Raw genomic sequence first — 23,052 nt, forward strand, 5'->3', positions numbered from 1 at the left:
TGTCTTTTTCCTCTTTCCTGAGGCAGATGGCGGATGACCTGGACATTACCCTCGATTCTGGCTCTCGATACTCCAAGGAGTACCTCGATACCATGCATTTGCCTCGTCCTCCAGCCGAGTCCTTACGCCTGCCACTGTACAAGCTCCTCGACCAGACCTTCATGAGATGTTTTGAGTCTCCGTACTCTATACCTGCGGTCCCTGGGAAATTGGATGCTCGGTACCGCACGGTGCATCATAAGGGCTTCAAGGGGCCTCAGCTTTCACATCAGTCCCTCCTGGTCGAATCCTCGCTCAAGTGGTCCCATCCGGCCCAGGTGTATGTTTCGGTGCCTCCAGGCCGCGAGGGCAGAACCATGGATAAGTTTGGACGACGCATCTATCAGAATTCTATGATGGCGTCCCGAGTTCTGAATTATAATTTCCATTTTGCCACCTATTTGGAATTTTTTCTGCCTGTGCTTCGGCGGTTTACACCCTATGTCGAATCCCAGGCTCGTTTCGAGTTTGAGGAAGTGGTTGCTTCGCTGTCCCAGCTTCGACTTCAGTTGATGCAATCTTCCTATGATGCCTTCGAGCTCTCGGCCCGGGCAGCGGCCTGCTCTGTGGCGATGCGCAGGTTGGCCTGGTTGTGGACCATTGACATGGACCCGAATCTTCAGGACCGCCTGGCGAACATCCCGTGTGCTGGGCGGATCTTTTCGACGAATCCATCGAGACCGTCACGAAGAAACTGTCTGATCATGAAAAGTCCTTTCAGTCCATTCTTCGGCCGAATCCTAAGCCTCAGCAGTCTCGACCTCTCGACCGCCATTAATCTATCAACGGTGTTATCAACCGAGGCAAGCTCCACCTGTGAGGCAACCTGCGAAGAGGCAGCCTCCTCAGAAAGCTCAGCAAAAGCCTCAGCCGTCCACTGTCCCCAAGGCTCCTCAGCCTTTTTAACTGTCCCTCCGAGGGCATGACCAGTCTCGTTCTGCCTCTCCCGGTTTTTCCCATCGGGGGTGCCTCCAACACTTTTATCATCGTTGGGAGGCGATAACAACCGACCTCTGGGTCCTTACTATCCTCAGGGAGGGGTACTCTCTTCAATTCCTTTGGGTCCCTCCGGACCACCCTCCAAGAGAGTATCCTTCCAACTTGACTCAGACCGCCCTTCTTCTTCAGGAAGCTCAGGCCTTGCTCCGGCTTCGTGCCATCGAGCCGGTCCCTGCGGACCAACACAACCGGGGGTTTTACTCCCGGTACTTCCTTGTTCCGAAGAAGACGGGCGATCTGCGGCCCATTCTAGACCTAAGGGTCCTCAACAAGTTCTTGGTCAAAGAGAGGTTTCGCATGCTGACCCTAGCTTCTCTTTACCCCCTCCTCGAGCAGAACGACTGGTTGTGCTCTCTGGACCTCAAGGAGGCCTACACTCACATTCCCATTCATCTGGCCTCTCGCAAGTATCTCAGATTTCGGGTGGGATATCTACATCTGCAGTATCGAGTGCTTCCTTTCGGCCTCTCCTCGTCTCCCAGATTCTTCACGAAGTGTCTGGTGGTGGTGGCCGCGGCACTCCGGAGCAGTGGTCTTCAGGTTTTTCCCTACCTCGACGACTGGCTCATCAAGGCCCCCTCGGGTCCGGAGGTCATCTCTGCGACCCTGACCACTATCTCCTTCCTACAGAGTATGGGCTTCGAGATCAACTTTCCCAAATCTCATCTACAGCCTACCCAGTCGCTCCCCTTCATCGGGGCGGTCCTGGATACCATCCATCTCAGAGCCTTCCTTCCTCCTCAGCGCATGGAGGCTCTTCTTCATCTCTGCCAGTCTGTGTCTTCTCGCCAGTCCATCTCAGCGAGACACATGATGGTCCTCTTGGGGCACATGGCCTCTACAGTTCATGTGACGCCGTTTGCCAGACTCCATCTCAGAATCCCGCAGTGGACCCTGGCATCTCAATGGACTCAGCTGTCAGATCCATTGTCTCGACACATCCTCGTCACTCCTGCTCTTCGGCAGTCTCTACTTTGGTGGATGACCTCTTCAAATCTATCCAGAGGTTTGCTGTTTCACACTCCACCCCACCAGAAGGTTCTCACGCCCGATTCCTCGACCTATGCCTGGGGGGCACATCTGGATGGTCTTCGCACTCGGGGATTCTGGACCAGTGCGGACCGACTCCATCAAATCAATCTTCTGGAACTCAGAGCCATCTTCAATGCTCTTCAAGCGTTTCAACATCTGCTTCACGACATGGTGGTCCTCATTCGCACAGACAATCAGGTCGCCATGTATTATGTCAACAAGCAGGGGGGCACGGGCTCGGCCTCCCTCTGCCAGGTAGCTCTCAAAGTCTGGGATTGGGCGGTTCGCCACAATGCCTTCCTCAAGGCTGTCTACATTCAGGGGAAGGACAATGTCTTGGCAGACAACTTGAGTCGTCTACTCCAGCCTCACGAATGGACTCTCCATTCCAACCCCCTTCATCAGATCTTTGCACAGTGGGGGACGCCTCAGATAGACCTCTTTGCGGCTCCCCACAACTTCAAACTGCCTCAGTTTTGCTCCTGGATCTACACTCCTCATCGCCTCGAGGCAGATGCTTTTCTGCTGGATTGGGGGAATCGCTTTCTGTATGCGTTTCCTCCATTTCCTCTCATTCAAAAGACTCTGGTCAAGCTGAAGTCCGACCATGCCACCATGATTCTGATAGCTCCTCGGTGGCCCAGACAACCTTGGTTCTCCCTTCTACTTCAACTCAGCAGCAGGGAGCCGGTCCTTCTTCCAGTGTTTCCTTCACTACTTACTCAACATCAAGGTTCACTGCTTCATCCCAACCTGCAGTCTCTCCACCTGACAGCTTGGTGCCTCTCAACATAACCCCTCACCAGTTTTCCCAGGCGGTGAGGGATGTCTTGGAGGCTTCCAGGAAGCCTGCTACTCGTCAATGCTACTCCCAAAAATGGACTAGATTTTCTTCATGGTGTATTTCCAACTCTACGGAGCCTCGGCGTGCCTCTCTATCCTCTGTGTTGGACTATCTTCTACACCTCTCTGTCTGGTCTCAAGTCAACCTCTATACGAGTCCACCTGAGTGCGATTGCGGCTTTCCATCAGCCTCTAAAGGGGAAACCTCTCTCTGCGCATCCTGTGGTTTCCAGATTTATGAAAGGACTTTTTCATGTCAATCCTCCTCTCAAACCGCCTCCAGTGGTTTGGGATCTCAATGTTGTCCTTTCTCGACTTATGAAACCTCCTTTTGAGCCTCTCAACAAGGCTCCCCTCAAGTTTCTCACGTGGAAAGTGGTTTTCCTCGTGGCCCTTCTTCTACTCGCAGGATCAGTGAGCTTCAGGCCTTGGTGGCGGACCCGCCTTTCACAGTATTCCATCATGACAAGGTAGTCCTCCGCACTCATCCTAAATTCCTGCCTAAAGTGGTTTCTGAATTTCATCTCAACCAATCCATTGTACTTCCAGTGCTTTTCCCAAAGCCTCATTCTCATCCTGGAGAATCAGCTCTTCACACTCTGGACTGTAAACGTGCTTTGGCTTTCTACCTGGATCGTACCAAACCACACAGAACTGCTCCTCAACTATTCGTCTCCTTTGATCCAAACAAGTTGGGACGCCCTGTCTCGAAGCGCACCATCTCCAACTGGTTGGTGGCTTGTATCTCTTTCTGCTATGCCCAGGCTGGATTACCCCTTCCCTGTAAGGTCTCAGCCCATAGGGTCAGAGCGATGGCAGCCTCTGTAGCCTTCCTCAGATCGACACCGATTGAGGAGATTTGTAAGGCTGCCACTTGGTCCTCGGTTCATACATTCACCTCTCATTATTGTCTGGATACTTTCTCCAGAAGGGATGGACAGTTTGGCCAAACTGTGTTACAAAATTTATTCTCCTAAATTGCCAACTCTCCCACCATCCCATTGAGGTTAGCTTGGAGGTCACCCACTAGTGAGAATACCTGCCTGCTTGTCCTGGGATAAAGCAATGTTACTTACCGTAACAGTTATTATCCAGGGACAGCAGGCAGCTATTCTCACGTCCCACCCACCTCCCCTGGGTTGGCTTCTCTGCTAGCTACCTGAACTGAGGAGACACGCTCGGACCATCGGGCGGGAAGGCACTGGCATCTCGAAACTTCTGAGTTTCTTCAAGCAAGACATGCTTGTGAGACGTCCGTATCGGGGCTCTGTTGGATGACATCACCCACTAGTGAGAATAGCTGCCTGCTGTCCCTGGATAACAACTGTTACGGTAAGTAACATTGCTTATCCGACATTTTTATTACCTTAAAAATTTTATGTCATCGCTTATTCTATTCCTTCAAATTTTGAATGTAATTCTTGTTTTAGTTTGGATGTAATCCGCCTTGAACCGCAAGGTAATGGCGGAATAGAAATCACTAATGTAATGTAATTATTGTTATTATTAAGACTTAGCCAAAAGGAAAGATTTATTAACTATAAAGAGTTTTACCTCATGCAAAATTGTCATTTTTTTAATAAGACATTAACTATTTTTTCTGAGGCCCTCCAAATACCTACAAATCCAAAATGTGACCCTGTAAAGAGTTTGAGACCATTGGTGTAAAGGGATTATGGCAGGCCTGCACAACTCAAAATGATCCATGCTGTAACGAAGTTGGAAAATGTTTCAAAGATCGTAGGTAGTGGCCATGGCTCGAGGCACCCAGAAATGCGCGGCCATTGTTGTGATGACCTCAGGCGCATGTGTGACATATTGACATCCACGCATGTACAGAGGCTTTCCAGACAGGCCCTGAGATTCTTGTAGGAAGGTGCAAGCAGGGAAGAGGGCAGGAGAGAAGGAGTGGCACTGGTGGGGGCTGATTGCCTACAGCAGTGTTTCTCAACTACTTCAAGCTAAGTACCCCTAACCACAGACCTCCCAAGCTCTGCCCCAGATCCTGCCCCTTTACCAGTTGTAATGCAATTTTTTCCTTTCATTTTTCATATACACCCAGCAGATATAAATTCTCATAACTGTTGCTTTTTGATCACTAAATTGAAAATAAAATAATTTTTCCTACCTTTGTTGTCTGGTGATTTAATTAGTTTCTGGTTGGACTTCCTTCTGACTGTACATCCAACATTTCTTTCACAATCCAGCCCCATCCCATTTGGGTCCAGGTCTCTATATCTCTTTTCACTCTGCTTACCCTCCCCAGATCCAGTGTCAGTTCTCCTTTGTACCTCCCACCACCTTTGTTCCAGTTCTTCATCTCTCTCCTTCCTCTGTTATGATCTTCCATCTCTCTGTTCTTCCTCAGGGTCTCTCCCCCTCTGTCTGCACCTCCCATAGTCCAGCATCTGCCTCCTGTCTTTCCCCTTTGGTCCAGGCCTCTCACTCTCTCTGCTTTTCTTCTGCTTGTAACCCCTCCCCCCTCCCCCCCCCCCGTTCTCTTTTCTACCAGGTCATTCTCTGCCCCTCTCTCTCTCTCTCACCTTCCTTCCTCCCTCCCTGGTCCAGAATATTTCCACCTCTCTGCAGTCTTTTTCTCTGTCTTCCCTCTATACACCCCCAAGTTCAACATCTGCCCCCTCTCTTCTGCCTCCCCTTTATTTCTGGTTTCTCCCTCTCTCTATCTTCCTTCTGCTAACACTTTGAGTCCTCCCTTATCTACCCCCTCTAGTCCAGCATATGCCCTGTCTTCAAGTCTGTTTTCCTGCCTCTCCTCAAGGTCCTTTCTGTCTATCTCTCCCCCCCCCTTCGGTGTCCAGATCCAGCATCCTGCCAGGGCCCTCATGATGGACGGGGCCTTACCTCTGCTGCATCCTGCACCCAGCGAGAGGTCGTTTTCTGTGCTGTGACCGCTGCTAAGATAACTGCAGCAGCCTGCAGAGCGAACCTAGCAGGCTGCCATTGTCCTCCGCAGCACTTTTTCTCTGCTGCAGTCCTGCCCCTGACATCAGCCTGCTAGGTTCGCTCTGCAGGCTGCCATAATTAGGTTAGTGGTGGCCTGAGTGCAGGAAGCAGTGGAGATAGGCCCCACTCGTTGCAAGGGCCCCGGCGGGACGCTGGATCTGGACACCGGTGTTGGGGGGGGGGGAGACTGACAGCAGACTGCTAGGTTCATTCTGCAGACTGCCGTAATTAGCTTTAAAGGGGGAAATCCGGAGGATGCTGAGGGGGAAGCCGAGGAAGACAGCCAGTTGAGAGAGCCATATCGGGCATGGGCCGCAGTGAGAGCCGTTTTGAGCCACATGCAGCCCGTGGGCTGTATGTTGTGCAGGGCTGGATTAAGGGATCTTAATGATCAGAGAAAGGGGATAGACAATAAAATTGGGAAGGGAAAAGGGACCAGATGATCCCCAGCTGCAGCATCACTTCCCCTACCAGTACTACTCTTACTCTCTCACCCTGAGCCAATCAAACCTGCATGTGAGGAAGAGGGTTCAGTTCTTCACACTACTTTTTGTTGAGCCCTTTCACAGTCTGAAATATTATGGCATGGTTCAAAATGTGATTTGGAACCCAGCAGTGTAGGGGGAGCAAGTAGAGAGGTACAATCACTCTTCTTTTTCACCTTTAGGTCTGTTCAGTGGAGGGGAAGGACCTCAGCAAGGGAATGATCCACAGGGAGAAGTGCAGCTGTTCATGTTGGCTTCTGATTTTTATGAATCAGTCCATGGGTGACCCGGCCATTCTGTCCCAAGAGTTCGATTTCTGCGTGTCCCTTCTGTGAAATCTCAGAAGACCACAGGCACTGCCTATAATCTGTTTTGTGATGGATGTAAGAGGGATACCTTTTTTATTTTTAAAGTATAAGTTAGGTGCCATCTCCAAAAGTCAAAATGACAATACTCCTCCTAAAACAAAAAAAACAAATATTAAAAAGATCTCTTCAAATCTGCTTTCAGGTGTGGAATCTTAATATTGTACTGAAGGGACTTGCTGAAGCTCCTTTTGAACCACTTAATGATGCATCCCTTTTGGATTTTACAGTCAAGATAATGTTCATCATAGTGATTGTCTCAACAAGGCATATTTCTGAGCTGCAAGCTATCTTGTAGAGAGTCCTTTCTCCGGATCACGAAGGCAGGGGTATTCCTCCGTACAATTCTTTTTTTTTCTTCCAAAAGTGATAACGGATTTCCATGTTAACCAGGAAGTTCATCTGCCTGCTTTTTGTTCCATAGGGTCAGAGAACAAGGATAAGTTATTAAGGAAACTGGACATGCAAAAAGTCTTATTTACTATTAAAACCAATGAATTCTGTCTTTCTGGCCATCTGTCATGACTAGTCAATCCAGGCATGGTAGGCCAGCATCCAAGGCCTCTATTGCTAGATGGATCTGCATGGCCATTTTGTTGACTTACATCACCTGTGGTAAGCAACTGCCAGTTTCTCTCAAGATTCACTCGATCAGGAGTGTCACAGCTTCATTGGCAGCATCTTGAATGGTTCATCCAGCTGAGATCTGTGAAGCAACTAAACTAAACCTTAAGCTTATATACCGCATCTTCTCTATAAAGATAGAACTCGGCATGGTTTACAGGAAATTTAAAAAGAAAGAAAAACATAATAATTAGTGATTGTATAGAGAGCAGCGAGATTTACATTTTTGAGAATAGCCAAGTTTTCAAATGTTTTAGGAATAATTGCAAGGAACCCAAATTTCGCAGCTGGGTCTATCTTCATACCTTCACAAGAATGTACAGGGTAGAAGTGGTGGTTCGATCGGATGCTGCCTTTGGAACCTTTGTTTTGCGGACAGGCTTTTCTGGCCCACCCTAGATGTTGCCATTGCTTTGGTACGTCACCTATCATACAGACTCTGAAGTGGATGTAACAGAATGGAAGATTAGATTCTTATCTTTGATAATCTTCTTTCTGTTAATCCACAGAGGGAGTCTGTATGGCCCGCCCTCTGTCTACTCTGATTTTTTCTGTATCACCTGCTTTATCTGCCTCAGATGTTTCTCCTTTCAGGCCTAAGTATCTTCTGATCAGCAGATGGGCCCTGCGGAGACTCTATCCTGTATACATGAATACATATCTTAGACTCTGGCTATGTTCGTACTCGTTTCACACAGCAGGTTGGTTCTTATTGCTACTGTGTTCGTGTATGTTTTTCCTGATTCCTATTTATTGTTCTCTTATATGTTGCAGAGCAAAACAGAATTGTGTTTGCAGGGAAGTTCCCCATATACCCCTTCTGTTTGTTCCAGTGATGTTTGATTGCTTGGGGAATAAACTGAAGGGAGCTCTGTGTTACTCTGCTATGTGGGAGGAGCCGAAAGAAATGTGTGGCTTTCTGCAAGACTCGGTTCACAGGTACAGATTGAACACCTATTATACAGACTCCTCCATGGATTAACAGAAAGAAGACTACCAAAGGTAAGAACGTAATCTTCCTGTCTATTTGCAAATCTATCTCATCCATATTCACTGTGGTAATCCTGAAATTCTGAGTGGTTAGGTATACCTCCAGAAGCATTACACTTCCATATTTACCTCTTCAAAATCAATAGGGGATGGTATGCTGAATCAAGTGTCTTTCATCTGCTCCCATGAGTCCATTGCAGGAGATACTGATCACTGTTTTCAGCACAACCTCCTCGCCCCTGCTCTCTGCTGCCCCCAGTTGGTTATTTCTTCTTCAAGTGAGCCTGCAGGAGCAACTTGCTTGATTCTTTGTGTTCCAGTACATCTCTGGTGTCTGCCTTGCCTGTGTGAGAGGAGCAGACTTTGATCTGAGCTGACAGGTGAATCCTGTGGGGACCTGCTCAACCACTCTGCTTGAACTGTGGAGCTCAGGGGTTTTCCCTACTGTTTGCTCACTCCTTGACTTGATCAAGAGTGCTAGTACAGGCTGTACGGACACCAATTGCATTTCTTCGGGGTTCATTTGGTGTCAGCTGCATTTTCCTTGACTGGCAGCTGAAGATTTCAGAAGAGGCAGCTTTCCTGATGACAGAGGTCCTCTCCGGTTTCTAGCTACCCTTAGAGGAGCTGAGGTAGGCAGCAGCACTTTTTTCCATCATCTGGTCTTTGAGTAGGGCTATCGCAACCCACAGGGCAGTTCGGGGGGGGGGGGGGGTCTGAATTTGTTGTTTTTCAAGGTTCAATTTGTTGTAACTTTGTTTCCCCCACCCCAAAAATCCTGAAATCGCTGGTTTTTGGCTGTCCTGAAATCCTGGCAATAGCCATCTTGGATTTTTCCTGATTTGAATTCTAAGTTCTCAAATTTCCTTAAGCCTTTTTTTTGCTTTTAACCACCAGGGATAGTGTTCTCAGGCTCCAATATCATGAGTTCATGTGAAATTTGCTCCGGTTGGGCACTGGAGAAGCACCCTTGTGCCGCATATTCTGCTGTGCAAAATAAGGAGGTGGAAACCTTGGGTTTAACCTCTGACCATCTCAAGGATGCCAAGAGATTGTTGGGATGGTTAGGGGACGATTTTAGCATCTGAGTCCCAGAGTGCAGCGCCAGTGCCTGGTAAAGGTGCTAATGGCCTCAGATCGAAAAGAAAGCAGTTGAACCCTCCTCTTGAAGGGGATTTTCGGTCCTCTATGCCCTTTACATCTGACTTTGTGAACTTGTGCTGGCAAGCCTATGTCAGTTGCACTAGCTTGCCTTTTGGGTCAGCTGGAGAGAGACCAGCCACACAACCTTCCCATGGTCCCGCATCTGTTCCTCTAAGAAGACCTGCATCTCCCCCGGACTCCGATAGTTGGTCAAATGGGGTAAGTGAGGATGATGTGATTCTGTGTGAGGTAGATCAGGAAGTAAGTGCTGCTACGGACCAGGGCGAGGACCCCTTTGTTCACAGGCTGTTCAAGTTTGCTGTCCTGATGGACCTTCTTATTGAGTCTCTGAAGGAGCTCAAAATTGATCCTCCTCAGCCTACTAGCCAATGTTCTTTGCTTATTCTGTGTCTGCCTGCCTGATTTTGTGGATAAGACATTGGACTTGGAGACTCCATGTCCAAAGCTACTCTCAGCAGTCTTCCTTTCAGGGGCAATATGCTGTTTGGATTATGAATAGCAAACCTCGGGCTGTGAAGGGGCAAACCCATGGGTCCTTTTGAGGCTCATGCCATTCGCGCCTGTTCTAGATCCTCATCCCAGAGATCCTTTCAGAGCCCACAACAGAGGTTCACCGCGAATAGAAAGTACCAGGACTTTACCTCTCGTCCAAGAAATCCCAATGATGCCAGATTTCCAGCCCCTCCATGCAAAATTGGAGGCAGGCTGCAGGGCTTTCTGGAGGCATGGGAAATTATCACAACCGACCAACAGATGCTAGAGTTTATCAGGGACGGCTACAAATTGGAGTTCACCCGTCCTCTCTCTGTGTGATTTGCAGGCTGACCAGAAAGAATCATCCATATCCAGGTGACCCTAAACAGATTGCTTGATATTCATGCAATCAAATGAGTGCCAGATGCAGATTCGGGCTTTGGCAGATACTCCATATACTTCACCATGCCCAAGAAAGGCTCCGAGGATTGAAGACTAACCTTGGACCTCAAGTATATTAATGTGGCTCTCAAAGTGCCTTGTTTACATATGGAAACGCTTCGATCAGTCATTGCCTCAGTACAGCCATGGAAGTTCCTGGCAGCTTTGGACCTGATAGAAGCATAACTACACATTTCCATCTTTGTGGATCACAGGCGTTTCCTGTGTTTTCATGTCCTAGAACAGCATCTCATCTTTATTCTGATGATTCCTGCAAAGAAGGGAAGGCAGTCTACCAAAGCTACCATTTCAAGATGGATCAGGTCAGGTATTTCATCCCTCCTACATTGTCTGCAGCAAGCAGCCTCCTTTTGATCTTTGAGTGCATTTGACTAGAGGGGTTGCCTCTTCTTGAGCTGAATCTAGAACAATTCTGCCAGATGAGATTTGTCAAGCAGCGACGTGGTCGTTCTTTCACACTTTCATCATATTTTATAGGGTGGATGTAGTGGCCCAGGAGGACTCCTCTATTTGGAGCCTCGGTTTTGTAGGCAGGCTTATCTACCACACGGGGTTTTGGGGACTGCTTGGGTATGTCCCTTGGTTCAGCATATTATCCCTATTGCACTGGAAAGAGATTAGGTTCTTACCTTGATCATATCTTTTCCAGTAGATAGGTATGGTATGCTGAACCTCCCACATATTGTTGTCGATGCGCCTGCCTGGACTACTTGCTACCTGAAGACTGTGTCTCTGAACTTTCTGTCAGCTGTCAGTAATTTGAAGAAATTGTATGTTGAATGTATATAGTTCCATAGGGGTTTTCCCCTGAGTTCCACAGTTTTTTATGGCTTATTGATATTAAGGATTGCTAACTTTGTTCCTTTCCTCTCCTGAGCATGTCTGTGAGTATTGTGTTTGGTATGAGCAGATCAAGTTCCTGTTTTGGGAGGGGGATGTCTCCCTGCTCTTCTCCTGTTCTCTCCTGTAGGGCTATTGCCGGCTTTGAAACTGACTGGGGGCATTAGAGAGCAGGGAAAAGGAGGAGGTGCTGAAAATAGTGATCAGTATCTCCTGCAACGGTTTCATGGGAACAGATAGAAGACCATGATATTATCAAGGTAAGAACCTGTTTTTTTTCCATACCCCTTATTTGATAGGCTCCTTTGTCTGTGCCAAACTGAAGAGCTGTGATCTGTATTCTGTAGCAACTGAAGTGACCAACCAAAATTAATGTTTATAGAACATACAGAACATTAAAAAAATTCATAAAATGAATAATTTTTATATTATAAAGTTATAAAACTTAAATTGCATCCGCTTCTCACTATGAGAAAAGAAAGAAGTACAAAAATAACTGAGTGATCTGAAGAAGGGTTACCTTTGAAAACTCATCATAAAATATATTGAGTTGATTCAATAAAAAGGTATTACCTTATGTCCTTTGTTTTATTTCTATATGTTACCTCAACAATAACTATAAAATCAAGTTCTAAATAGCAATTCAAAGATCTGTAATTACTTCTTTGAATACTGGCCTGTCATTTTTCAAAACCTATTCTGTCTGTCTGGCCTTCTGACACTGCCCCTTCCACACACACCCCTTCATTGGGCTTACTAATTAATTGATTGCTAGCTGTGTAGTAGGATACAAAATTGAATCACCTGTACAGATGGAACCGAATTTCTTAGCAAAAAAGATATTCGGTTGTTTTGACAGTTACTATTGGATTATTTTCTAAATGCAAGGCAGTAAAATACTATTTAACAAAAGTAGAAGTGTTCAGGGAAGCACAGCAGATTTCAAGCTGACTACTTAGAATGTTGCTTTTAAACTCTAGATCAGATGTGGGCAGCCATTATACACAGAGGGGTCGTGTGAATGTTGGCACTATCCCTTGTGGGCTGCAACATTACATAATGTTGAAACCAGAAATAAACAGCTCTGTAGAACACCTGTGGTGATAAAGTAAAAATTTAACTAAAAACAATGGCAAGTACTAGAGTGGCTATTCTTAAAATATTTGGGAAATACAAGGGGATGCTGAAAAGTTCTCAGCCTGACCTAGAAGGGAATGATGTGGGAGCCATGAAACTTTCAAGTTATTCCACATATTACACCCCTAAGTTGAACACAATTGGCACTTCATGTCTAAAGTTTCTGTAACCCTTCCAAAAAGTACTCTGATGGACACCTGAAATGCGCTTCCAGAGGGCATAATAGGGCAGAGTACGGTACTGGGGTTTAAGAAAGGATTTGACAATTTACTGCTGGAAAAGGGGATAGAGGGGTATAGATAGAGTATTACTGCACAGGTCCTGGACCTGTTGGGCTGCCGCGTGAGCGGACTGCTGGGCACGATGGACCTGTTTTTATGGTCATTGAAATACTGCTCCGCTGCTGCAATCACCTCAGAATTACTTGAAAATTGTCACCCTTTCAAACTTTTTTTTTTTAAGGTTTGAAAACAGAAAATAGATCTAGTGAGCAGGGTGGATGGTCTATGCACTGAAACCCCAATTGTGTCAAAACATCCCTTGTTTTGCCAGCCTTGTGAGAAGGTGCATTCTCTTGCAAAATGATAACTCTTTCTGCAGCTTCCATTTCCTTTCTTTCTTTCAATTCCTTTAATCGGTATTCTGCGTAAACTGTCTGGTCCCTTGGAAGATAGTTATTACAACACCTTCCTGATCCGAAAACACAATGACCATGACCTTTCCTGCTGACTTTTGGATCTTGAATTTCCTTGGCCTTGGAGAAACCCAAGTGCTGCCATTGCATGTACTGTTGTTTTGTTTCAGGATCATTGTAATGTAACTATTTTTCCTCAACAGTAACTAGTCATTCTTAAAAGTTGGCACTCCCTGAAAATGCAAAATCAACCTGGAAATGTCCACTCAATGTCGTTTCTCGTCGGCATTCAAACATTTTGGTACCCACTTGGCTGACAGTTTTTGTATACTCAGCTGCTCATGGATTATACACCCAACTTGTTCTCTGGATATCTGTAGTGTCAGCAGTTGTTTTAGCCAATATTTGCTGATCTGCCAAAATCAGGTCATGGACATAGTTAACAATATCAGGAGCTGACACAGTTTGAGGCTTCCCAGACCTTGCTGCATCTTTGGTCTCTATCTCCACGCTGAAAGTTTGTACACCACTTCTTCACTGTGGAGTATGATGGGCATCTGTCACTCAATATTTGCATCATACATTCATGGATTTCTTTTGGAGCTTTATTCTGCAGGAATAGGAACTTTGATGGCTTAGACTTCCACACTTTTCTTTGACATTGTTTCAGATCATTGATTGAACCATGCCAAAACATAGCATTACGATTCTGCAAATTGGCACTTTGCAAAACACTTTCAGCTACAGTAACAAAATAATGCTCAAAATTTAGGAAGTTTATTGGGTTGAGAACTTTTCAACACCCCTTTGTATTTAAAATTGCCAAGAGATCATTAATGATTACACATTCTTCTTTGGAGCGACAATACTTTTCCGAGCTGGACACTGGCCCTGGTCGCAGATTGTTGGATTTGGGAGCGCTTCTGGTTGAGTCTTAACGCCAGTAGCTCGCAGTCGACTGTTAAAGTTACAGCCTGAGTACTCTTTATATCCTGTCCTCGGGATTTCTTTTATTCTGTGTGGGGGTTGGTGGGGGAGGAGCAGTTATTGTTGTGCATCAATGTAAGTGTTATGCTTTGTATTGCTGTTGCTTTTTGCTTGCACACCAAAATTTAATAAATACATTTAAACATAAAATTGCCAAAAATCTAGTTAATTTGCGTGTATACTTCCAATGGTCTTGTAGGCTGTGTAAAATTCAACAATGGACCTCAGTTTTGCCCATCTCTGATATAAATCAATGTAGAGCTTTCAAATGCTAAACAAATGTAACATTACACATTGTAATTTACAAGTGCTCTTTAATATATTTAAATCTTAGATTTAATAGCTAACATAGAACATTTTATCTCAGTGAAATATGTTGACAGAAATATCATACAGATCTTTATTTTTGGAGCATCCATCAGAAAGTGACTAGGTTGCTCTGAGGCCATCATAACATTTTTATTTAAACAGGGTCTTTTCAGCTTTCATCTTGTGTTTGGTAAGATTATAAACTTCAGCATTCATAAAGGCATGTGCTCACCAAAATCTGTCAAACGAGGGTCCCACAATTTAAGGTGGTGGTGCTTGTTACCTTATTTAGTGGTGTCTGCCTCCTGGATGTATGAGAGGTGGTGTATGGATGTATGGAAGTGGGCAGGTGATAGTGCAGTGTGTATGTGTGGCAAACACTTTAATTCGGTCAACCTAATACACGCTCCAATTTTACTCTTGCTCCCTCTTCTTCCCTGCCCTCTTGTCTGTCTTTTTACCTCCTCACCTCTTACATCCATCCTTATCCTTAGAACTTAGCACTTTTGCACACTCTAATGGAACTGCATCACTTAGAGCAGGGATCATTAACATAGTAACATAGTAGATGACGGCCGATAAAGACCCAAATGATCCATCCAGTCTGCCCAACCTTATTCAATTTAAATTTTTTCTTCTTAGCTATTTCTGGGCAAGAATCCAAAGCTCTATCCGGTACTGTGCTTGGGTTCCAACTGCCAAAATCTCTGTCAAAACCTACTCCAGCCCATCTACACCCTCCAAGCCATTGAAGCCCTCTCCAGCCCATCCTCCCTCAAACGGCCATATACAGACACATGCAAGTCTGCCCAGTACTGGCCTTAGTTCAATATTTAATATTATTTTCTGATTCTAGATCCTCTGTGTTCATCCCACGCTTCTTTGAACTCTGTCACCTTTTTCCTCTCCACCACCTCTCTCGGGAGCGCATTCCAGGCATCCACCACCCTCTCCATAAAGTAGAATTTCCTAACATTGCTCTTGAATCTACCACCCCTCAACCTCAAATTATGTCCTTTCTCTGGAAAAGATTTTGTTCTATGTTAATACCCTTCAAGTATTTGAACGTCTGAATCATATCTTCCCTGTCCCTCCTTTCCTCTAGGGTATACACATTCAGGGCTTCCAGTCTCTCCTCATACGTCTTCTGGTGCAAGCCTCCTATCATTTTTGTCACCCTCCTCTGGACTCCCATCCTGATTTTGCAGAGCTGCAGCAGGGTGCACCTGCATACATATACCATCCTCTTGGACCCCTAGGAACCAGAAGTGCACTCACTCCATGTAGCACCTCTGGAGCAGGGAGAAAAACATTTAGTCCTAGATTTGCATTACAAAAAACAAGACACCCAGCAGTGACAGGCCCAACCCTTGCCAGTTATATGCTGAGGCTGAGCTGCACTTGAAGTGATCAAAGGCAGTTTTGGGTGAATTCATCCTTGGAGGGTTAAGTAGTCCCAAGTTTAGGGGGGGAAAGGGGGTGACAAAATATTTCTGGCTCCCTAACTCACACCTTATTTCTGGGGCTGTTGCCACTTTTCCGGAAAAGCGGGGGGGGAGATGTCTGAAAAAGCACTTAATCCTCCATTTGCCCTATGTCGTATGTACCATAGCTAGATTTTGAGCCCACTGGGACCGATAAAAAAATAGTAGTATAAACTGCTTTGATATCCGATGAAAGAAAGGCATTATATCAAACTAGTCTTTAAGCCCGTTACATTAACGGGTGCTAGAATAGATGTGTGTGTCTGTCTTTCTCTCTCTCTCTTCTTGGCCTCTTTCTGTCTCTCTTTCCTTCTCTGTCCATCACCACCCTTTGCCTGCTCCCCCTGTCCAGCAGTAGCCCTTCTCCCTTCCTTTTACCTTCCCGTGTCCAGCAGCACCCCTTTCCTGCTCCCCCTGTCCAGCAGCAGCTCTTCTCCCTTTGTTTTACGTCTCCCTTGTCCAGCAGCACCTCTTCCCTGCTCCCCCCTGTCCGGCAGCGCACCTCTTCCCTGCTCCCCCCTGTCCGGCAGCGCACCTCTTCCCTGCTCCCCCCTGTCTGGCAGCGCACCTCTTCCCTGCTCCCCCCTGTCCGGCAGCGCACCTCTTCCCTGCTCCCCCCTGTCCGGCAGCGCACCTCTTCCCTGCTCCCCCCGGTCTGGCAGCGCACCTCTTCCCTGCTCCCCCCGGTCCGGCAGCGCACCTCTTCCCTGCTCCTCCTGTCCCTCTTTCCTGCTCCTCCTGTCCAGCAGAGTACCTCTTCCCTGCTCCCCCTGTCCAGCAGCACCTCTTCCCTACTCCCCAGGTCCAGCAGCACTCCTTACCTGCTCTTCCTGTCCAGCATGGCCGTTTGCCCTCCTCTTATTTAAAGCGGCCTGGTGAGGATCGCAGCCAGCTGTAGCGAACCTCGCAGGCCGTTCTGCACCTCGATAGCACGTTCCCTCTGACGCGATTGCGTACGTCAGAGGAAACGTGCTACCGAAGTGCTGAGTGTCCTGCGAAGTTTGCTACGGCCGGCTGCGATCCTCACCAGGCTCCTTTGAAGAGAAGCGGCATCGGCAGCAGTAGGTGAGTGAGGAACAGCCACGGAGCGGATGGGGTCCATACCTGGGACTGGAAGTTCTGCTCAGAACCGGAGGTCTAACTTCTCCGTAGGACGCTGGTGCCACTGTTGCGCGCTTTGGACATGCTCAGCTCGGGGCGGGTTAGGTAAGAGCATGGGGGTGGCAGGGGGCGATCGCTAGCCCCACACTGTCCTCGGGCTCTCTGTGCATGTCTCTCAGGGGTCCCGGCTCATCCCGGCAGGGAGAGAGTTTGCCTGCGCTTCCTCGAGCAGCAACGATTGGTGAGTGAGGGCGGGAGGAGAGGAGTGGCCAGCTGGGTTCTGAAATAGAATCTGGCCACGGATTAGAAAACACGGCCGCAGGGATCACGAAACCCTAAGTGCACATGCGCGCTTAGGGTTTTATTATATAAGATAAAAGATGACCATAACAGTGGGAACACGCAGTAGAGGATAAAGAAGCCCACAACATTAATAGCAATAAAATCCCAAAATGATAGGAAATGGAAAAAAAAATACCCAAAACAGAATTCTTAAACTATGAGCTGCTTGCCCCCAGAGACCTTTCTCCAAGCCGGTTTTATCCATGAAAGAAAGGCAGTACATTATATCAAATAAAGATAACCATAATAGTGGGAACATGCAGTAGAGAATAAAGAAGCAGGAGGGAGTGTGTGGATTAAAAACAAAACCCTCTGAAGGCTGATCCTTCTCTGTAGGAAAAACATACCTCCAGTTTAAAGATCCCTGCTAGAGGTGAATTTACTTTGCAGCTCTCCATAACCTCTTTTCACTTACATATCCATACAGCTTCACAAGCCAGCTTCTCTTCGCTCTTTTTCCCCAATTCCAAATATGAGCTCTCTGCCTATGCTGCACTGAATGCCTGCAATAGCCTTTCTGAATGAACACAAGTCTTTCATCTGCATGAAATACAGCCTGAAAATTCAATTCAAGACACTTTTAAAATACCTAAAGTGTAATTTTTTTGGCTAATGCAACAGATTTATTAATTGGAACTTTGCCGAGAATCCGAGTTTATCACAGATTAACCATTCTAAGGGTAATTCTATAAGATGTTTGCTGATGTTTATGCACTGAATACATATCTAAATGATTAAAATGTATCGTATATAGAAATGTATATTGAACTAGATCAGGGGTGGGCAACTCTAGTCCTCGAGGGCCAGAATCCAGTCGGGTTTTCAGGATTTCCCCAATGAATATGCTTGAGATCTATTTGCATGTACTGCTTTCAATGCATATTCATTGGGAAATCCTGAAAACCTGACTGGATTTAGGCCCTTGAGGACCGGAGTTGCCCACCCCTGAACTAGATCCTCTGCGAAGGTTAAGTTGGGATGAATCCACTGTAGCTTAAGTATGGCAAATTGTTATCCGTTCTGACTGAAAATTAACCTGTAACCCATACTGAGCTCATTGGGGAGAAAGGGATAGAAAACGAATTAAATAGAATACTTAGGTGTATGTGTGTGTAAATGCCAAAATTCCACCCAAGGGCTATTCTGTAAATATCATGCATATCATACATGGCATATGTTTAGAGGTAAGTGTATACATAAGTAGAGCATTATGTTCTTATGTTATGAGTTTGGACGCATGTAAGTTTAAGAGGTGCTGATGCAGAAAACTATCATAGGCAGCAGTGTGCTGTTAATTAGTGGTAGGTGAGCACATTAGCTAGTGAAACCATGCAGAAACGGGTTTGGTGCAAGAGTTAGCTCACATAGTAAGTTTCAGCACGCAGTAAATTAAAATAGATGTAAAGCTGGCTATCAGCCCTGATTCAGATGGGAACAATGTTTTCTATCACCAGATCTGAGGCAGCATTGAAGGGACTGGCTCACCCTCTGCAGCAGGGCAAAAAAAGCTAATGAGCCTTTCCTCTAAGCCCCCTGGCTTTCAATCACCCTCTGAAATACACCTTATACTCCAATTGCCTACCTATTTTCTGCAATGGCCCAGTCCCTAGTAGTCCAGTGGCCCTTCCCACCAACACTAAACAAAAAACCATATATCAAGCAGCATGTTGCCATCCCCCCACAGCCACACACTGACCAGATAATTCAAGCAGCCCAAATGGAAATTATCCAGATTAGACCAGTGTCTCTCAAAAACATTTTTTGCTCCGGCACACTAAACGGAGCAAATATTTTTCACGGCATATTATAATTGAAATTATAATATTGCACTATCGCTTGTCTGGGCGATTATATCCTTATGCACACAGGTGCTCATAACATTGACAGACTCTTGTGTACGCGAATCTATTCCAGTGCATACTTATGAAGGGAATTTTTTAAAATAAAGTAAAATTCTGGAATCCTTCATGGCACACACAGAATCTCTTCGGGGCACACCACTGTACCGTGTCATACATTTTGAGAGAGACAGATACTGTGGATAAATTTCAGCTGAATAGCTTTTCTGTTAAGTTCTACTGTAAATTAGCTTATCTTAGTCTGACAGATTTGGTTGACAAAAGTTGGATTTTGAGTACCTTTTGGAAAATGGGCTCCAGTGTATTAGTCTATTTAAAGATGTATCACCTGTAGTTTGACTTATCAATTCATTTTTAAGTTAAGTGCAATTTTATGAAGGTATTCATTCTTTTCTATTCATGTCATTAGTCTGTGTCCCACCATATGCTCTATTTAATTTTTGATTGTGTCAAAAGTAGTTAACTTTCTTTTTAAGTAAGTAGGTTTATGTTGGTTTATTTAAGATTTGATATACTGCTCCTGCATGTTACTCTGTACTAATGGTAACTTATTGTTATAAGGCAGCTTTACAAAATTACTATTCAGCAGACCTAAGACATTGTTCATGAAGCTGCTCATTACTCACCACCTAAAGTGATTTTATAAATAATTTTTGAGTTATGTTGAAGGGAAATCTGAACAATACCAAGAAATCTAACAGCGCAATCCTCCTTCCCAGTGGAGAGCTACTTCAGCAAATCATGGTGCATGATAGATGTTCAACCCCCAAGCCACAAGAACCACTGTACATTGTGGTAAGTGAAATACTTCAGAACAATGGAATAGCAGTTAAGCAGTCTCCAACTATGAAGCAATAAATTATTATTTTTAACTGTAAATCCAGTTTTCTTTACTCGGAGACATTTTTGCTAGTAAGGTGTCATTCGGCAAACACAATCACTTTTTTTAAATAAAGGAACTACGTTTAGTGGCCTGACTATAACTCTAGTATGCTAGAGCATGGTTGTACCATAAGCAGATGGCAGTGAATGAGTTCTTATACACAAGCGAAGATATGGGAGTTGTGCACAAATGAGGGAGAGAAGCATGTGAGAGCAACTGTCTAATGCTCACATTACAAAAATACAAATCAGCATACTGTCGGCAGCATAGGTTTCATTTCACTTAGTGTAAGACTTAAATGTATGAAGTAAAAGTAGCTTCCTTCTAGTTTCCTTCGGTCCAAAAGTAACACTTTATTACAGTGTTAATTTTTAGGAGATCAACCGGCTGTGCAGCTCGTATAGCTGTTCTTGAGTAAGGACAAGTTGATGTACTTGGCCGTGTCCAGGCTCACAGGGCAGAGTCACTTTGCCAATGTAAACTGTGTCGTCTTTTTCTTCTTCTTTGGCCTGAAAGAAAACAGAGTAGCAGTTATAAGAACATAAGAAGTTGCCTCCACTGGGTCAGACCAGAGGTCCATCGCGCCCAGCGGTCCGCTCCCGTGGCGGCCCATCAGGTCCATGACCTGTGAAATGGTTTCTGTCTAATCCTATAACCTACCTCTACTTCTATCTGTACCCCTCAATCCCCTTTTCTTTTAGGAACCTATCTAGACCCTCCTTGAACCCCTGTAGCGTGCTCTGGCCTATCACAGCCTCTGGGAGCACGTTCCATGTGTCCACCACCCTCTGAGTGAACTAGAACCTCCTAGCATTTGTTCTAAACCTGTCCTTTTTCAATTTCTCCGAGTGCCCCATAATGAGAAAGGAAGGGGACAAAACTGGAAGAGGAGGGGGAGACAAGACATGTGCCCAACAGTAGGCCCAAGAGACTCAATTCTGTTTTGGTCAGTGGTTAGTCACCCTCACACATTAATTTGTTGAATAGGAGATGGGAGAGGTGAGGGCTGTTGCTGGTATTGAGTGTATAGATACAGCAAATTATATTTTAGCTTAATATTTAATTGTCAATGTAGCAGGTTTTAAGGAAATGTTGGTAATTTAATAATTTTTTTGTTCAATTCTTTATTGATTTTCAAATTTTGACAGTGCAATACAACTATATTAAACATGAGCATTATACATAACACATCTAAAATACACATAATTAATACATTACCAATCCTTTTCTCCCTCCCTTTCTCACATAACTATTACACTGCATATGCATATATTATTGCAATATTATAGATAAATACCTTTAGCAATCCCAAATACCTTCCTCTCCCCCCCACCACACTCCCTGGATGTGTAAGGAATCTGTAAAAAGGGAGATATCTGACATTCATTGCAATTCAACATATGCAGTCAATGGGCTCCACACTTTATTGAATATCATATTAGACCCCAAACACTCTGCATTCATTCTCTCATATTTATACGTGGAACAAATAGTTGCCCACCAAAATGTGTAATTCAGTCTGTTGTAACTCTTCCAGTTACATGTAATCATCTGGATGGCTATTCGGTCATCAAGAAAGAGCAGCTTTTATATCTATCTAAAGAAGGCTTAATATGCAATATTGTACCACAAATTATGGCTTCGTAGATTAACGGGATTTATGACTCAAGAATATTTATTTGTCCCCAAATTGACTTCCAGAAATTAAGTATCATTGGACAATAATACAAAAAATGATCCAAAGTCCCTATATCAATATGACAATGCCAGCATCGATAAGACTTAGAACTATCTACCTTATTCAAACAAACTGGGGTCCAAAAAGTCCTATGTAATAAGAATAAACAAGTTTGTCTCATAGATGCTGATGCTGTACATCGTAATCTTCAAGTCCAAATTTATGGCCATCAAGATGCAGAAATATACTGCTTAATCTTAATGCTCCAAATATCTCTCAGACTATTCTTTGTTTTTTGTTCAGAGTTTCCGAAATTTATACCACCTGGCGGCCTGATGTCCTAACAAATCTGTCTAGTAGCATAGGATCTGCAAGCTATAATAAGTTTTTAAATTATTCCATTCAGGGAACCCACTCCGAATTGCCTGCTTCAATTGCAACCACCTGTAATTTAATAATTAATGAAAACTAGCACATGCCCAAGAGTAAAGTTGGCATAGTCATTTTATATTAACACTATCATAATAAATTACAGTATATGAGGCAAGTATAAGAACATAAGCAGTGCCTCCGCCGGGTCAGACCATAGGTCCATCCTGCCCGGCAGTCCGCTCCCGCGGCGGCCCAAACAGGTCACGACCTGTCTGAATCACCAGAAGGGGCTCCCCTGCCTCCTTGGCTTCCCATTGAAGTCCCATCTTCCCATCGAAGTCCTAACCCTCCGGTCTTGCGCATGCACGACCTGGTTGGGTTTCTATACTTATTAGCTTTCTATACTTGTGTTACATCCCAGCTCCTCCCTCAGTATCCCACGATCCCTTTATCCCTCAGGAATTCGTCCAATCCCTGTTTGAATCCCTGTACCGTACTCTGCCTGATCACTTCCTCCGGTAGCGCATTCCAAGTGTCCACGACCCTTTGCGTGAAAAAAAACTTCCTTGCATTTGTTTTGAACCTATCTCCCTTCAGTTTCTCCGAATGCCCCCCTCGTACCTGTTGTCCCCTTCAGCCTGAAGAATCTGTCCCTATCCACCCTCTCTATGCCCCTCATGATCTTGAAGGTCTCTATCATATCTCCCCTGAGCCTCCTTTTTTCCAGAGAGAAGAGTCCCAGCCTATCCAACCTCTCAGCGTATGGGCAGTGTTCCAGCCCTCTTACCAGTTTCGTTGCTCTCCTTTGGACTCTCTCAAGTACCGCCATGTCCTTCTTGAGGTACGGCGACCAATATTGAACGCAGTATTCCAGATGCGGACGCACCATCGCTCGATACAATGGCATGATGACTTCCCGCGTCCTGGTTGTTATGCCCCTCTTTATGATGCCCAGCATCCTGTTGGCTTTTTTCGAGGCTGCTGC

At 45.3% G+C, this 23,052-nt stretch overlaps 1 protein-coding gene across 4 annotated transcripts in view; it reads right to left on the bottom strand.

The window, feature by feature from the left end:
- Positions 1–18,233: 18,233 nt before the first annotated feature.
- The window catches only part of LOC117364589 (dynactin subunit 1-like), a 250,634-nt gene continuing 245,815 nt past the window's right edge, over positions 18,234–23,052 (bottom strand). For all 4 annotated transcript variants that reach the window (XM_033953955.1, XM_033953963.1, XM_033953946.1 and 1 more), the window contains one exon: positions 18,234–20,526. In XM_033953955.1, the coding sequence (XP_033809846.1) occupies positions 20,389–20,526 (138 nt within the window). In that variant the 3' untranslated portion in view covers positions 18,234–20,388. The remainder of the gene's footprint in view (positions 20,527–23,052) is intronic.

Source organism: Geotrypetes seraphini, chromosome 1, assembly GCF_902459505.1.
Source record: "Geotrypetes seraphini chromosome 1, aGeoSer1.1, whole genome shotgun sequence".
NCBI lineage: Eukaryota > Metazoa > Chordata > Amphibia > Gymnophiona > Dermophiidae > Geotrypetes > Geotrypetes seraphini.